The sequence below is a fragment of the Lineus longissimus genome, chromosome 3 (assembly GCF_910592395.1).
Source record: "Lineus longissimus chromosome 3, tnLinLong1.2, whole genome shotgun sequence".
In the NCBI taxonomy this organism is placed as follows: Eukaryota; Metazoa; Nemertea; class Pilidiophora; order Heteronemertea; family Lineidae; genus Lineus; species Lineus longissimus.
Window position 1 is genome coordinate 18,301,216 of NC_088310.1, and position 13,399 is coordinate 18,314,614.

The 13,399-nt window shown below is 46.5% G+C and overlaps 1 protein-coding gene across 1 annotated transcript; it reads left to right on the forward strand.

Moving 5' to 3' along the window:
- The first annotated feature begins 3,810 nt into the window (after positions 1–3,810).
- LOC135484090 (alpha-protein kinase 1-like) lies at positions 3,811–10,218 on the forward strand. The gene is made up of 8 exons (XM_064765198.1): positions 3,811–3,846; positions 3,937–4,201; positions 4,696–4,954; positions 5,409–5,495; positions 5,909–6,168; positions 6,614–7,952; positions 8,455–8,608; positions 8,760–10,218. Exons 2-8 carry the CDS (start codon positions 3,956–3,958, stop codon positions 9,325–9,327), a joined length of 2,913 nt encoding a protein of 970 aa, XP_064621268.1. The 5' UTR covers positions 3,811–3,846; positions 3,937–3,955; the 3' UTR covers positions 9,328–10,218.
- Positions 10,219–13,399: the final 3,181 nt, after the last annotated feature.

Consider the following 13,399-nt stretch of genomic DNA (forward strand, 5'->3'; position numbering starts at 1 on the left):
TATAAGCGTTCACAACAACAGTCTTTAGTTTACCAGTATTATCACGAATGCCTATAGAAACAACCCGAGGATTGTCGACGTCAATTTCATAACAGTTATAATCTGGAGACTCCTGATATTAAATGATTGAGACGCCGCCGAACGGCCTCCCTGTATAACTCGCGTCTAAATCGTTCATACTTGACTTTGAAAAGGACTTATAAGTTGCCTGTGAATCATTATTACGATTGCTAACTTCATCCACTAAATAGATCTCGCCAGGCCTCAACCATGTCTCATTAAGGCATAAAATATTGACTTTCTTGAGTCGTTCCAGAATATAGTCTGCCGACTGTTTGAAACCTTTACAGTTAAAAGATTCACATATTATGTCTACACTGCGGCTAGTTCCAGTATCTTTTGCCACTGTCCTGGACGGAGCTCGAAGTCATTGTAGTCACGCCGGTTTTCATCCCGTGACTCATACGTATTCCGTTGCCACTGTCCTGGACGGAGCTCGAAGTCGTTGTAGTCACGCCGGTTTTCATCCCGTGACTCATACGTATTCCGTTGCCACTGTCCTGGACGGAACTCGGAGTCACTGTAGCCACGCCGGTTCTCGTCACGTGATTCGTACGTATTCCGTTGCCGCTGTCCTGAACGGGCCCCTGATTGGCGTCGATCATAGTTTCGTGATTTAGGTTTATCCCAGTATAATGGTCTGTCGAGGCGGATGCGTCCACCTGCTGATGCTCCTTGCCGAAATGGCCGGGAGGACGCTGCTTGCAGCCTCTCGCTGGTCGGACGAAAGGGCCGCACCACCACACCAGTGGGCCACATATCACAATTCAGTACCAGTCTTACAACATCCTTTGGAACACTAATTTTGAATGATTTGTACACCATTTTGTTACCGAGAATGGACACCTTCACGTTGGGGATGCCCATTGATTGCACATGCTCGCTTATATGATGCGCCGTGTGTTTTGGGTCAACCTGCCCGACGTAAACATCCGACATTTCCACCGTTTCCGCATCGTTTCCCTGGTTGCCTTCAGGTTGGCTAACAACCAGTGCAGCATTGTTTTGTGATCGTTTACGGTCGTTTCGTTTCTGCCGTTTGATTTGTCTTGCGCCTTGAAAAGCCTCGTCAGGAGCGTCGGCATCAGCGCGAGCAGTCATGTGGTCCTTCTCGTTCACAGAGTTAGGCCTATCACCCGCCACACTCTGAGGGGAGGTTTCCTTTGCTGGCAAAAGTGTATCATGTTGTTAATTTATCATCATTATCGCTATCGTCACTCTCGGACGAAGAGGAAGGTTCATCTAGGGCGCCGCCCTTCAAGAGTTCGGAATCGAACTGAGCGCGAAAGTTCTCTAAGGCTTTCACTTTTTGGTTTAAGGCAGCGTTCTCCTTTTTCATTGATTTAAGCTCGCTCTCTGCCGTAGCGAGCCGTTCGAGTATGGTCCGAACATTTTTCATCATATTTGACAGTTCCGTTTCTCTATCTGATGTCTCATCCTCGTTCACTGACTGAGACTGCTTGCAAACGAATATCTTATCAAGATCCCTTGTCATTTGCTTATTCACCAGACTGTAGCCCATATTACATATGTCCTCCTCTATCTTATATTTCGCCTGCCTGTTGACGATACGTCTATCCTTAAACTGCGGAAATTGCACAATTATATCCTCACAAAGTTTCTTATGTAATGCGGTAAGAGTGTCCGTATCTAATTTCTTTAGAGTGTCGCTTATATCCTTTTGTGAGTACGCATATATACAGTCTAATGATTTCCCAAACACAGCCGGCAGGTCTGCTTTGGAAACACCAAGGATATCTTTGAGTTGCCTTATTACATCTGAGTCAGGTCTGTCATTATTCATGGTCAGTTGACCAGCGCTTGAATTGAACCGGGTATTGTTACAATCCGGGCACAGAAATAAGTCGCCTTGGCGGAGCTTGACGGACGAATCATTGGCTTTTCTCGGACAAGCCTCCTCCGGAAGACCAGCATAACGAGGCATACTTGAAATCCGTAATTTGCATATGTATCAAAGCACAGCGAGGTTCTATTTAGTGCGTAAATGACTGGCCCAAATGTACAACCACTGCATGCACGTAGTTTAGCACTGGGCCAATATGGCCGACTGTAACTGCAAATAGCCAAGAGAAATGTATAAGTTCCAAGTTCTATCTTACACACTTCGGGGACGACTCGGGGTCCACGTAAACATGTATATACACTATTTGTGGGTAAAAATCCGACGTTAAGAATGTTCCACTGAATTCCTTTACTAATAAAAATGAACTTTTATATATACTGTAAAGTTTATCAGATCCGTCGCGACTGTCTTGCTTTGATGATATCTCTCATGAGGTTCCATCAGCTCAGTGGAGAGTCGCGACGGCGCCTTGCTGAGTTTATTGTAGAGAACGACGTGTCGTAGGAGTGTTAAGTGTCGTTCATTTGCTTCGCAATCCAAAGATTTAATCCAGAGTCTCACAAGACGCATTAGAAGAACTGTTGAGGTGATTCACTCTATAAATGTATCAAAATTGTTTATAAGGATATGCTTTTGCTCTCTGTTAAAACATGTAAAAGTGGAATAAATTTTATGCCACTTTCTGTGTCGGAGTAATTTCTTTTACACCATGTGTATCGATCTCACAAGAGTTCTTCGACAAAAGTGTCATGGAGCTCTTGATAATCTTCCTGATCATACTCAACACCGATGTCCGAAAGTGACGTTCGTCACCGACGTGACGGGCAAATTATTTCTGCCTGCTTTTCCGGAAATCCATAAGTATTAAGGTAGCAGGAAGGGTTGGGCGTTTGTGGGTTCTGAGTCTGAGGGGGTTGGTGTCTGTTGACTGTGCTTTAAGAGAGACTAGGCATGGCGCCAGTCTCTCTTAAAGCACAGTCAACATGCATTTGGTCTCAGTTTTTGGGTAAGTACAGAATCAAGCCAGCTCAGAAAGCAATGATTGAACGATGCTGTGGACAAGTCCAAGGATACTGCATCAGTCACGACCAACTTCTCATCAGAAAGCGTCACCACCAGCATATACAATGTTCAGTTCCAACCTGTACCAGTCCAATGCACGCCTGTCATGGTCAGCAGTGGTCAGCTTAGCGCGATATGGAACATTCTTCCGAAACTCAAGCGAGGGAAGTCTGCTCATTAGCATAGCTCGCGCACTGCTCCTTCTTGTCAAACATCGTAGTGAAATCGTAATGGAAAACGTCTGGCTTTGCGCCAGACATTCAGACTAATAAGTGAAGAACTAATAGGTAAAGAACTTCTACTTGCGCGAGACTGCTCTGATAAAATTATCATTGCAGAGACTCCGGTTACGTACACATATATTTTTTACAATCAAAAATGCCCTCAAAAGACAACATGGAATGATTATTTTATTGATATTTCCTACTATATACCTTCCAATTATCACTTTATACAAATAGATCGGCGTTAGGTCGCATGCTTTTCTTTCCTGGTGTCACTATAAAGCAAAATAGTTGCAACCCCGTGAATGCGCTATAAGTCCAATAACATGAATAATAAGTGACGGTGACCCGTTATAAATGTTTCGCCAGCTTCGCTTTTTTGCCGCTACGCGGCGCTTTGGGCCCTTGCGTCGAGTTCATTCGTCATGAATCATTTGTCCACTTCAAATATGCATGTATAACTGCAACACGAGCACATGATCAGTCCCACTGCCCCAGTCTGTCCAGCAAGTCTCAACTTGTGCCAAGTCTACATTCAAGACGGCCGTCTTTATGACACTGGCTTGACGACACTCCCGGGACAATACGTTGTTCCGGGCTGCTGGCTCAAAACACCATCCGCTCGGGCGGAGACCGGTATGTTGCCTCTCCGGACATCTGTACCTTTAATGATTCAGTCGTCTCAGCTTCAACTCTGTGACGGTTTTTTCAAATCACTCATTTCAGTTCCCGTCCACGAATTGAAATGAAAGGAGCTGGGGTGCAACTGAAGAATTCCTCCTCGCAACACAAGACATTGAAGGAATGGTTCAGCGCGCTGTCGCCGAAACTCCAGCAGTTAGTTCGCGAGGCTGAGGACCAATCTTGGCCATTCGTCTTCGAGGAGTGGCAGTTCGAGCCGGACAACAAGAAGGAGATCGTCAACATCAATGATCTCATCCAGTCCAAGAATGCAGTCTATCCTGATATGACGGAGGAGGATGTTCTGAAGGTTGTTTCGCATGCCCCCTTAATCGCCGAGTTGTACAAATCTAGCATGAATTGCAGAATGCAGTCTTGATTAGAGAGGCAGTGCGAATCTCATTGGCGTCACCATTATTCGATGCCCATCGGAATTTTTTCAGTCCTTCACTGAGACAAGGCTGACTAAGAACGCCAAAATCGGCAGCAGCAGTCAGGCGGGTCAACTTCTTTGAACCCCGGTGACTCCCATACCCCGGACGCAGAGGACAGACCTCGTCCTATAGTCGCCGCGCGCCCTGTCGACCAACGAGGAAAAACGATCGGGATGACGAAATGGACTGCAATGGAGTCTAGGTGACACAGGAAATTCGAACTTTTTAACTGCAACAAGTGATATGTGCCGGTACATGTACATGTATCGAAATGGTTGCTGAAATAACGTGTCTATCAAGTTTGACTCGGACGCCGTACGATGGCGTGATTGAAAATAATATTTCTAATGTTGTTGTTTTTTGTTTCCAGGAATGTCTTGAACTTGCCTGTTCAGAGAAGGCCTTCGAGACGGCCGCGTCAGTCGCCCTCCTGCTTGATCGGTTGATGTATTTGCATGGTAACTCCAAATACATCCTCGACAAGGTGGACGACATCAAACAGCAGGCGCCCACCACGGCCATCGCGCCACAGGTCTACATAAGGAAGGCAAGGTTCCTCAAAGATGGGGGCTCTCTCCAAGATGCGGAAAAGACGCTCGATTTCATTCTCTCAGAGAAGGGACATAAAGGTTGGTCACACCTTTAAAACTTACACTCCGGACGCAGTGGACCGGCCTCGTACTTCATGAATAGGATGACGAAATGGCATGCCCTGGGGTCTATCAAAACTCTACTTTCCAGCTTATGCGTCCACAGATGGCGTTGTTGGAGACCAACTTTCATCAGGGCACATCCAGGTCTCTTGCGTCTTCTCTGCTTTGCCTGTTATATCTGCAGACGTTTCATCTTGGTTTTGTACTATCTAACCTTTGTATAAAGTAAGGAGCTATGGTGCACCCAAAAAAACTGAAAGATCTGCTTCAGGAGAACTCCGTATTGGACTGTAGGTCCATGTCATTCTGAACCATCAGAGGTACTACATCTTTAAACTCCCTTCCTTTTTGTGTCACGGAGTCCGGGTTGGCGGAGTGGATCCAAAACTTAAGGGTCAAGACGGTCATTGTACTCAATTTGTCCTTCCAGAGCAATGGCGCTATAAGGAGGAGAGCCAGTACAACCTTGTTCACGCAACATGCGTCCAGGTGAAAGGAGTTATCAGACATAATCTCGGTAAGCTATTACTTATACTATCATTATTTTTAGCTGAGGACCAAAGACATGCATGCAAGTCCTACCCTGTCCAGGGCCTCTCGCTGTCGAGATACTGGCCAGAGATTTGATCGAAGTCCTACCCGGTCCATGGCCTATCTGGCGGGATACTGGCCAGAGATACGAAGACCTACCTGGTCCGTGGCTTCTTTTGCGGGATACTGGCCAGAGGTGTGACTTAGTTGCGAATTTGCACCTGAGAATAAGCTGTTATAATGTAATTTTGAACAGAACTGGAAATGACAGCAGGCCTTTTCAAAAGCTACTGCAACAGTATCCTGCGGAAATCGACTAGATTACACAAAAACACTTCGTTTATTGATATCAAGTGAGTGCTTGTTTATTTTTTCTGTCCCTCATGTTCTTGTATATAGGTCTTTGGTTGGAAGCTGCAGACCTTGTCCTCGAGTCTATCCGGAGATACAACAGCCTACCCAAGCCCGACCAAAAAGGAATAAGCGCCTCGTTGGGCATCCTCTCAGATGTCCTAAGAAACATCTCTAATTCAGAGTTCAAGCAGATGCTGCTGAAGTATGCGTGCCGCCATAACCATCCCCTTGAAGAGGCCTATGCTGCGAACAAACAGGCTGCCTGGCTGACTAGATTCGACCCATTTTTCTTCGCGAGGCATACGGTAAGCGGGCGGCCTTGAAAAGACATAGTCACAATCATGAAGACTGCTTGTCTTCTTTAAATGAATTCATTGAAATACTCTGATTCTACTATTAGCTAGTATAGCCATCAATTGGTGATTCGAACAGTTTTGCATTCTGGTGTGAACAATTATGGCAGCAGGCCTACCACATCTTTGGGCACATCCCGGTGGTCGAGTAGTGCTAAATAGTCTAGGTATTACTCTTAAATCTTTATGCGACGCAACTAAATCTAGGGGCAACTCGCAAATCGAGTTATGGCGGAAACGACTTCGGTATCTGGGCACAGTCGATTCTGTGGGTGTGAGTGCGAATCTCCCCAAATTGGCGACAACCCTGACTGGTCACAAGTTTTTTCCTCACTTCCTTTCATTGCTTTAGCCCCTCACATTTTCTGAGGCTGATTTCATTCCATTTCTCTTCCAGCGAAGGGCTGGCGAGGTGTTGCTCATGTTCGTGATCACACTGCCTCAGGAAGACCGGCTTAAGCAGATCACTCAGGCTCTCAACGACCTCAAGATGAGCCTCAAGGGACACCTATCATTGAATAAACTCACGAGTCGAGAGCAGCTGAATGAATTCACATGCGCTGTGTACCAATGTTTCATAGCCTACCGTCTGATGGCTACCCCAGGAGCAATCTCGAAAGCTATTGAGATCGAAAAGAACTGCATGGTCATTTATGATCATCACTGCGCCGCTACTGACGCTGTTCCTCTCGAGGAGAACTTTGTCAAAGCAATCCATAAAGTCCATGACTTGCTGGATCTACCGCGAAAAACTGTCAGTGCTCCTGAAACTAATGAGTTTCTCAACCTACCAGCTTATGAATACCGGTACCCGACTCTCCGAGAATCTGTGGCATCGACCCCTAACCACATAGGCACTCAGGTGGTGTCCCATCCTGAAGAGACAGCCAACAGTCGAGCGCCATTGTCCCGTTTCCCGCACAACCGCTCGGGTACTCGAGCTCGACTCACCCGTTCCAATACAAGAGCTAACAGACATGCTATTGGCTCCACTGCAGTGAATGGTGAACAAGAAGGAGACACTTCAGTCGCTGATCTCTCGGAAAAGACAACTTCCATCTCAGTGAGTTTGTCAGTAGCACCTACTCTTATGGACCCAGAGGCTGACACTCAACCATCAGGACGACGGCAGCCAGAGACAGCAGACTCGTCAAGGTATCGAGACACAGGGATAGCAGTTAAAATGGGAGATAGAGAAGGTCAGTTTCAGCAGATGACCAAATCTGGCGGAGGTCCGAATGAAGAGAGCGGCACTCCTGCGGTAGTTCGCCCGCCTGTCGCATCGCATTGCCTGGGGCTTCCGAGCGCCAATAATGTCGTAGAAACTGCTTCTGGGACTGGTAGTCTCGGAGGACAGTTTGAATTGCCGCATGAAACTGCTTCTCTTGCTGATGATTTGGGTGTTGATGGTTCATCTATGGATACAGGTTACAGTGGATCAACGCATGGCTTGATGAATCCAAAGACAGAGGATGCGTCCATCGCGAGTCACGAACAAGGGGTCGAAATTGACGAGTACGTTGAGAGTGTCCAACGGATGAACCTCGAAGACAAACCCGCACAACTTCCGAAGACGTTCCTCGTGCCTGATCCAGTGAACCCAATAAGCTCATTCGCAGACTGCACCCTCCCCGCATTGCCTGGACAGACAATGAATCCTTCCGCTAATATCGAGATGACTGATTTCCGCCAAGGTCCCGCCTTGAAGACAGGCGAGATACCGTTGGGTGTTCATCGTAAGTATCTACTTGGCACATCATGATTCCAACTTCTGAGTATTTCCTCAATGGCATAAGTGAGTACATGTACGTGTATCGACAAAGGTTATGACGTCAATTTTGTCACTGAAGACGGTATCACCAATAATTCTGACTGAAACAAACATACACAGGTACTGCGACGGGTTAACTAACCGCTGAGACATACTTTTTAGGCTATTGAACTGAAATCTCGTCCTTTTTTCCTTTTATATAGAAGAAATTCAGAGTTGTTTCATTAAAAGAAAGGTTTTAAAATGGAAATTATTTCCATACTGACGATTGACTGAAATTCAAATTCAAGTGTCGTGCACTGAATATTAACCTATGTGTATAAAACAGATAGAAAGAAAACTTCTGTCTGTGTTGTTGTCCATGTGCCAATGGCAGTCTGGTGGACGCCACCGGGGCATCTCTAGTCCTCGGTGTCCGCCTCCAGGGACCGACCGTAATTTCAAGAATCTACACATGTATTTCCCAGGTGCCCGGGTGTTTAAATTCGACGCTGCCCACAATACATGGACTTGCTCGACAACCCTGGTCTACGTCGATGAGAAGCTGAACGTTCGCCCCAAGGGAGCCATGCGTTACGTCATCAAACTTCAGTATCTTAATCAGGATGAACCAAAAGCAAGGTAACAAATTAAAGGGTACATCCGGACACAGAAATAGACAATCTATCTACTCTGAGGTCGAATTGCAGCAAGCGCTTGAAAATATCTCTCTGATACGGTGTCCATTTTTAGATGCGTCTTTTAACTCACCAGATGTTCTTTGTCTTGATAGATACGTTGGCAAGAGCTACCAAGATGCCGAGCGGAGGAAGCTGCATTTGTACTACCAGGATGTCGTCTGCCAGATGACGGCGCGCCATTTCGTGGCCCTGTTCAACCAGGCGCTCAAGGACGACAATCAGGCCTGGAAGATCCAGTTTGTCCCTGCAGCGCACATCCAACTTTTGTCGGATGACCACAAGGACATAGTTTATTTTTTTAATGTTGAGCCGTTCGTGGAGGGGTCACTAGGTTTTGAGAAAGTGACCGACAACTCCATCTATGTCAACCGTAAATTAACTAAGGAACTTGTGGACGTGTCCCTAGCCTTTATGCACTTTACATGGGAGAAGTCGGAAGGCAAGATACTGGTGACAGACCTTCAGGGTTGGTTGCCCTGGGACCAAAAAGGCACCATCATTTTCACAGACCCTGCCATTAATTCAGAACCTCTGAAGACCGTATTTGTTACTGGCAACCGTGGTAAATTGGGTGTTGACGAATTTTGGCGTGAGCAACATCCGACATGTAACGATATATGCTACTCGCTAGGAATAAAGAGACCTCAATTTGCCTCTTAATTCGTACACTCCAGACGCAGTGGACGGGCCTCGTCCCTCATCCTAAGGATATCCAATTAGGATAATGCAATGGACTGTCCTGGGAGAGTCTACTGAATTCCTAGCTGAACAAAACGCTATTTTACCAGAAATGTAATATATCTATTTAGTGAAGGGTGTGTGATTCAGGAATTCATAACACTTTAAGAATTGAAACACTCTGAAGAGTCTATACACCTTGGAACTGCCAACTTTGGTAAAGGTGGCTGCGGCGTTTTTTTGCGCGGTCACTAACTTGTAAGCTCAGTCCGTGACGCGATTGACATCGAAATGCAATATCTATCACATCCTGTCAGTCAACATGACATCAATCGATAGGACTGGAAGGCAGAGGGTATGGTTTGGATATAAATTTATTGCTTGGAATTTTGAAGACCTCTATTTCGGCTTGGGTTCTGAGTTTACATGCTACTGCAAGTCTTCAAAATACTATTAAATTGAAGAATATTGCAAGCCAGCATTTGACATTGAGCATTTGTAAGGTTAAAATAAGCAAAGTTTGTATTTCTGAGTTGAAACTTTCCAGAATACATGTAAATAAAGTTCAGGCATGCAAGTGTAATGTTACTATTTGTTCTTAGCAGATTAGTGGCTCGTGACTGTGCTAATTTCTAAACATTGTGTTTGTTTGAAGTGTTAACAAACAATGAAAGGGAAATATTCTGGGAGTGCTGAAACTGCCGGGGAATGGATTTCCTCAAACATGCACAAATCATGTATGGTGGTATTCGTGTTGTCAGTTATTACACAAGATGAAGTGTTCTTATGTAATTGTCGCATGGTTTTGACTTCGATGAAAAAGGACAAGCACTTTTGTGCAAACCGTTCCAGACTTTGTAGCTTGAACTGCAGACTAATTTATTTCGTGAGGGACTGGTAGCTTATCCTGTGTAGCAGGGCTTTCCAACCACTACAAGCAGCCTGTAAGGGGCGCCAGACTGATCCTGGGGGTACAAAGAAACTGCCAGGGGTAAAGGACTGCTGGTCCAAGTTGCATTTAACCACCGTGCACCTGCCTAATGAGTATGACGGGTCTATTTTGGCCTTAAAGTCTCCCTTTGTATAGTACCCCCAGGTATATGGCACGGCTTAACCCGCCGGCCATGAGGGAATTCCTTAATGGCCCAGTGGTTGGCGCGTTGGCCCCAGAGTGGAAGTTAAGCAAAAGTTGGTTATATTTGTCGCATGTCGAAGGGTCGTCACAACATTGGAGACCTTCTGCAACTGTCGCGGGTTGAGGAAAAGTTGGAAGGCCCTGCAATAGAATCATTGGGGTAGCTAATCCCAGAACCTCCAGCAGGTCATTGGTACCGAGGACAGTACTTGTCCAATGAAGGCAAATCACAAGCAGGTCAATGGAGACGAGGACAGTACTTTTCCAATGAAGAGACATCCTCCGTGGATCAGTCTCTGTTCACGAATGCACACCCAGAACCTCCAGCAGGTCTTTGGGGCCGAGGACAGTAATTGTAGAATAAAGGCACATCACCAGTAGGTTATTGGAGACGAGGACAGTACTTTTCCTATGACGGCACATCCTCCGTGGATCAGTATCTGTTCACTGAATTCACACCCAGGACCTCCAGCAGGTCACTGGAGCCGAGGACAGTAATTGTAGAATGAAGGCACATCACCAGTAGGTCATTGAGGCCGAGGCCAGTACTTGTCCAATGAATGCATATCACCAATAGAAGAGTATCTGTCAATTGAATGCACACCCAGAACCTCCAGCAGGTCATTGGGGCCGAGGACAGTAATTGTCGAATGAAGGCACATACCTGTCTACTGATTAAAATGGACACCAAGAACCTCGAGCAAGTCGTTGGAGCCGAGGACAGTACTTGTCCAATATGAAGGTATATCCCCTGTCCGATGATGGCACACCCAGGACATCCAGTAGGTTATTGGGGTCGAGGACAGTACTTGTCCAATGAGGTCACATCCCCCGTGGATCAGTCTCTGTCCAGGAATGCACACCCAGAACCTCCAGCATGTCATTGGGGCCGAGGACAGTAATTGTCGAATGAAAGCACATCACCAGCAGGTTATTGGAGACGAGGACAGCACTTTCCAATAAAGAGACATCCTCCGTCGATCAGTATCTGTTCACCGAATGCAAACCTAGGACCTCCAGCAGGTCATTGGAACCGAGGACAGTACTTGTCTAATGAAGGCACATATCTGTCTACTGATAACAATGGACACCAAGAACATCAAGCAAGTTGTTGGAGCCAAGGACAGTACCTGGCCAATATGAAGGCATATCCCCTGTCCGATGATGGCACACCCAGGACATCCAGTAGGTTATTGGAGACGAGGACAGCACTTTCCAATAAAGAGACATCCTCCGTCGATCAGTATCTGTTCACTGAATGCACACCCAGGACCTCCAGCAGGTCATTTGAGCCGAGGACAGTACTTGTCGAATGAAGGCACATATCTGTCCATTGATTCCACTAGACACCCCGAACCTCCAGTATGTTGTTGGAGCTGAGGACAGTACTTGTCCAATGAAGGCATATCTCCTGTCCGATGATGGCACACCCAGGACATCCAGTAGGTTATTGGGGCCGAGGACAGTACCTGTCCAATGAGGTCACACCTCCAGTGGATAAGTCTCCGCCCTCGAATGCATGCCCAGAACAAACATCACCAGTAGATTATTGGAGACGAGGACAGTACTTTTCCAATAAAGAGACTTCCCGTGGATCAGTTTATGTCCACGAATGCACACCCAGAACCTCCAGCAGGTCATTGGGGCCGAGGACAGTAATTGTCCAATGAAGGCACCTCACCAGCAGGTTATTGGAGACGAGGACAGTACTTTTCCAATGAAGGCATATTACCAGTGGAAGAGTATCTGACAAATGAATGCACACCAAGTATCTCCAGCAGGTTGTTGGGGCCGAGGACAATACTGGTCTAATAATGTCACATCTCCAGAGGAAAAGTCTGTGTCCACGAGTGCACACCCATTACCACAAACAGGTCATTGGAACTGAGGATAGTGATTGTCCAGTGAAGGCACATCACCAGCAGGTTATTGGAGACGAGGACAGTACTTTTCCAATGAAGAGGCATCCCCCGTGTATCAGTCTCTGTCCACGAATGCGCACCGAGTACCTCCAGCAGGTCATTGTGGCCGAGGACAGTACTTTTCCAGTGAAGGCATATCACAAGTGGAAGAGTATCTGTCAAATGAATGCACACCCAGGACCTCCAGCAGGTTGTTGGGGCCGAGGACAGTACTTGTCTAATGAGGTCACATCTCCTGACGAAAAGTCTGTGTCCATGATTGCCTACCCAGAAACACCAATAGGTGAATGGGGCCGAGGACAGTAATTGTCAAATGAAGGCACATCACCAGCAGGTCATTGGAGACGAGGACAGTACTTTTCCAATGAAGAGACATCCTCCGTGGGTCAGTCTCTGTTCAATGAATGCATACCCAGAACCTCCAGCAGGTCATTGGGGCCGAGGACAGTTATTGTCCACTGAAGGCACATCAACAACAGGTTATTAGAGACGAGGACACTACTTGTCCAATGAAGAGATATCCCCGTGGATGAGTATCTCTTCACTGAATGCACAACCAGAACCTCCAGCAGGTCATTGGAGCCGAGGCCAGTACTTGTCCAATAAAGGTATATCACCAATGGAACATTATCTTTCAAATGAATGCACACCAAGGACGTCCAGTAGGTTATTGGAGACGAGGACAGTCCTTTTCCAAGGAAGAGACATCCTCCGTGGATCAGTATCTCTTCACTGAATGCACAACCAGAACCTTCAACAGGTCATTGGAGCCGAGGCCAGTACTTGTCCAATGAAGGCATATCAACAATGGAACAGTGTCTTTCAAATGAATGCACACCAAGGACGTCCAGTAGGTTATTGGAGACGAGGACAGTCCTTTTCCAAGGAAGAGACATCCTCCGTGGATCAGTATCTGTTCACTGAATGCACACCCAGAACCTCCAGCAGGTCATTTGAGGCGAGGACAGTACTTGTCCAATGAAGGCACATCGCCAGC

What these genes read in the sequence shown, in the direction of transcription:
- LOC135484090 (XM_064765198.1), top strand. Translation starts at nt 3,956, where the DNA reads ATGAAAGGAGCTGGGGTGCAACTGAAGAATTCCTCCTCGCAACACAAG. An exon ending in CTCAGAGAAGGGACATAAAG is followed by an intron (nt 4,955 to 5,408) that starts GTTGGTCACACC and finishes TTGTCCTTCCAG; the next exon opens with AGCAATGGCGCTATAAGGAG. An exon ending in GATACCGTTGGGTGTTCATC is followed by an intron (nt 7,953 to 8,454) that starts GTAAGTATCTAC and finishes TGTATTTCCCAG; the next exon opens with GTGCCCGGGTGTTTAAATTC.